Source organism: Cynara cardunculus (assembly GCF_001531365.2).
Source record: "Cynara cardunculus var. scolymus isolate 2C chromosome LG 17, CcrdV1, whole genome shotgun sequence".
NCBI classification, from domain to species: Eukaryota; Viridiplantae; Streptophyta; class Magnoliopsida; order Asterales; family Asteraceae; genus Cynara; species Cynara cardunculus.
In genome coordinates, this window is record NC_037544.1 from 4,103,217 (window position 1) to 4,106,645 (window position 3,429).

A 3,429-nucleotide genomic window follows, 5' to 3' on the forward strand; every position below is an offset into this window, starting at 1 on the left:
TACAAGTAGATTGCAACACTCTTTCCTCCATGCCCAATGTTTCCTTTACAATTGGTGGCAAAAAATTTGGGCTCACCCCAGAGCAGGTGATAATTTAACACCATTTTAAACATATACATGTCTTTTTTAAGGGTCTGCACCCGTTTACTGTCTTTTATCGGGTAAGAGGCGCTAAACTGATCAAAGATGTTACAGTTTACCAACCTCTTTTACCGGCCCATGATACTGACCGAAATGCTTGATCTCGTAAGTTAAGAGAGGGACTCTTAAGGGATTGTTTACCAAACACTTATCAGATAAGTGCTTAATGGGTCAATTAGCTTACAAGAAGAGCTAGCATACCAGAGATCGGGTAATCTTACCCAGTAAGAATGAAGGTAAGAATCGAGAGTCTTACATGGTAAGTGAGGGTGGTGACTCTTACTCGATACATGCTTAACGGGTGACAAACACTTACCAGCAATTCATTTTGATGGCTTAGTAATGTTATCCGATAAGATAAGTAAGGGTGCTGACTTTTGTCGGTACCGGGTAGGGTTTGGTAAACGCCCCTTTACTCTATCAATGATTAGTGCCAATTCGTACTCTTCTCTTAGTTTTTTTACCTGATTAGCATTTATCCAATTTATGTTTGTAAACGACTATGAAAGAATTTAATAGATAATCTGAATTAATATTTTATCTTGGAAACCAACTACGAAATTGATCAGTACATCTTGAAAGTCGGTAAGGGAGAAGCAACACAATGCATCAGTGGATTCACTGCGATGGATGCAACTCTTCTTGGACCTCTGTGGTAATTATCTATTCTACTTCAGTAAAAACCTTTTTTTACCCATGTTTTAAACATTATTTTACTACATGTTCTCTATTAGGACCTTTCCGAATACAATAATTTGACCCTTATTGTATAGGGTAGCAAGAAATTAGTATAGTGAAAATCCAAATGAATACTCTGATCTTTAAGGCTGTAAGATATATTCCTTATATATACCTGGATTCTTGTTCACATATTTATATGAGAGATCGACGGTTACAGATGGGTAAAACGGTCAAGACATAAGTGCACAACATTTATAACCGTTAACAGATAAGATTAGAAAACAGTTTTACAACTTCTCTGAGTCAGAAGCAACGTCAAAAGAAATCTAGAGGCTCTGTGGGCCAGAGAGCGTCCAAAAACTTTGATCACCAAGATCAGAGGCTCTGAGTACACATGCTTCTGAACTACACTTGGTCATTTTCACCAAGTTTTAACATTATTTCTAGAAGGTTCCCAACCTTCTGAAATATGTTCAAAACGTCCCAGAACATAAAATTCTTAAGCAAATCTCTTCTTAAAATTTGCAGAGGTCTCAGGTCTCAAGGGCGGCCTCTGTCGACCCTGAATGGTTAGCGGGACCACCACCAAGGGCACTTCCCCTAGGACCTGGGAGTGACTCCCGCCTTAGAGCGATTTAAGGTGATAAGTGGCAACATTTGTGAGTGTGCATTCCACACCTCTTAACTCACTTATGTTTGCCTTATCACTAGGTCGATCGATCCCATATAAATCACAATCACAATAAAATTACCAACAATTTTACCCTCCTAACATAATAAAATCTAAAACTACCCTTGTGTTTCCGATCAGAAATTATATTGTAATTTTTTAGACGATCTTTTTATGCTTAGTATTGTGGGTATTTTAATGCAGGATCCTCGGAGATGTTTTCATGCGTCCATATCACACAGTGTTTGATTATGGCAATTTACTAGTTGGATTTGCAGAAGCAGCTTGAGATATGATATGCGACGATCATCCTTGTGCCAGTCCGTTTTACTCTATTTATGCTAAATCTGTGTTTTTGTGAATTCCCATCGTACCGGAATAAAATGGTCCAATAAATTTATGACGTCTTTATTACCCTAAATTTGTCGGTATCTGATGAAAGCTGATGTTGTTTTGCTCTTTACCTTATGCGTGACACAACAATCGGCTCCATTGTCATTCAATCCGTCTCTTAAATTTAGAAAATCAGTTGTCAAAGGTCGAAATTGAGAATATAAGTACTGAAAACATTACAGTATAATGAAAATATTATCATTGAAGGTAGGTGTGCACAAAAAACCGACAAAACCGTCAACCCGTCCAATCCAACCCGAAGTTGTGAACTATTGAAAAAATCAAAAAATTAATCTATTTGAAGATACATATGTAAACTGACATTACAGATTATTCATATAAGTTCAGATATACATCTTCAAATTGATTTTTTCAATGATTCACACATAACCTATAATTTAATATTATATTCTCACGATAATTAAACATTCCGCTATATGTATATATTGATTATATATAGAGGGGCATTCTTTTAATTACTTCTTAATTAGGGGTCGTTTACCTAAATACTTACCCGGTAAGTACTTAATATTAGAAGTCAACACTATGATTTATTTTATTGGGTAAGATTGTATTACATCAAAACTATCCTATGCAACAGTTTACTTGGTAAGCACTTACCCGGGTAAGAGTCGTCACCCTCACTTACCGGGAGTCTCTTAATTAGGGGCCATTTTGCACTATATCATGAGAGTCTTTTAATCATTCTGACCACTTAATCATTCTACACCAAACCATTTAACAACTGTCAAGCAGTCCCTAACTTTGTTATATATATGTATAAAAATAAAAACAGAAGTTTTAAATTATATTTATTCATATGTAAATAAAATTAGAAATTAATAAAAATAAATTTTTAATTACACTAATTGTTATGTAAATTTTTGAAAGATAAATAAAAAAATTGTTAAAATAATAAGATTTAATAAAAACAAAAGTGCTAATTATTATGTAAAAATTTGAGAGATAAATAAAAAATAATGTTAAAATGATATAATTATATAATTATTGATAAATAAAAATGAAATTTTAGTTGTATAGATTGGTATGTAGTTTAAAATAAAAATAAAAGTTTTTGGATTAATTATGTGATAACCGGATCCTGATTATCATCCAAGGTAATTAATGTGTGATTATCTGATTAAATGATTACGTGATAGTATTATAAATTGATATGTTTGATCATGCTAGTATGTGAAATTATGCATTAATTGGATATATATATATATATATATATATATGCATGATATTTGTGTATATATGCATAGGTATATATGTATATGTGATGATGCATGTGTATGTGCATATGGTTTACATACATGCATGGGGGATTTATTTTGTAAGCTTGCACATGGTATATGGTTCTAGTAGCCGACTTTCCCTAAAGGGAAAGTATAAAAGGAGGTTGAAGCCTCCATTCTCTTCTTCTTGCCTTTTTAGAAAAATTGAGCGATCTAAAGAGAAAAAGTTGACCGGATTGCAAGTGTCTGATTTCAAGTATTTGGTTTCAAAAGGCTTGTTAAGGTGAGTGATTTATAAACATT

The 3,429-nt window shown here is 33.5% G+C and overlaps 1 protein-coding gene across 1 annotated transcript in view; it reads left to right on the plus strand.

The window, feature by feature from the left end:
- The window catches only part of LOC112500491 (procardosin-A-like), a 6,970-nt gene extending 5,189 nt beyond the window's left edge, over nucleotides 1-1,781 (plus strand). The window contains exons 10-12 of the mRNA XM_025103984.1: nucleotides 7-86; nucleotides 711-796; nucleotides 1,697-1,781. Coding sequence (XP_024959752.1) covers nucleotides 7-86; nucleotides 711-796; nucleotides 1,697-1,781 — 251 coding nt within the window. The remainder of the gene's footprint in view (nucleotides 1-6; nucleotides 87-710; nucleotides 797-1,696) is intronic.
- The last annotated feature ends 1,648 nt before the right edge of the window (nucleotides 1,782-3,429 follow it).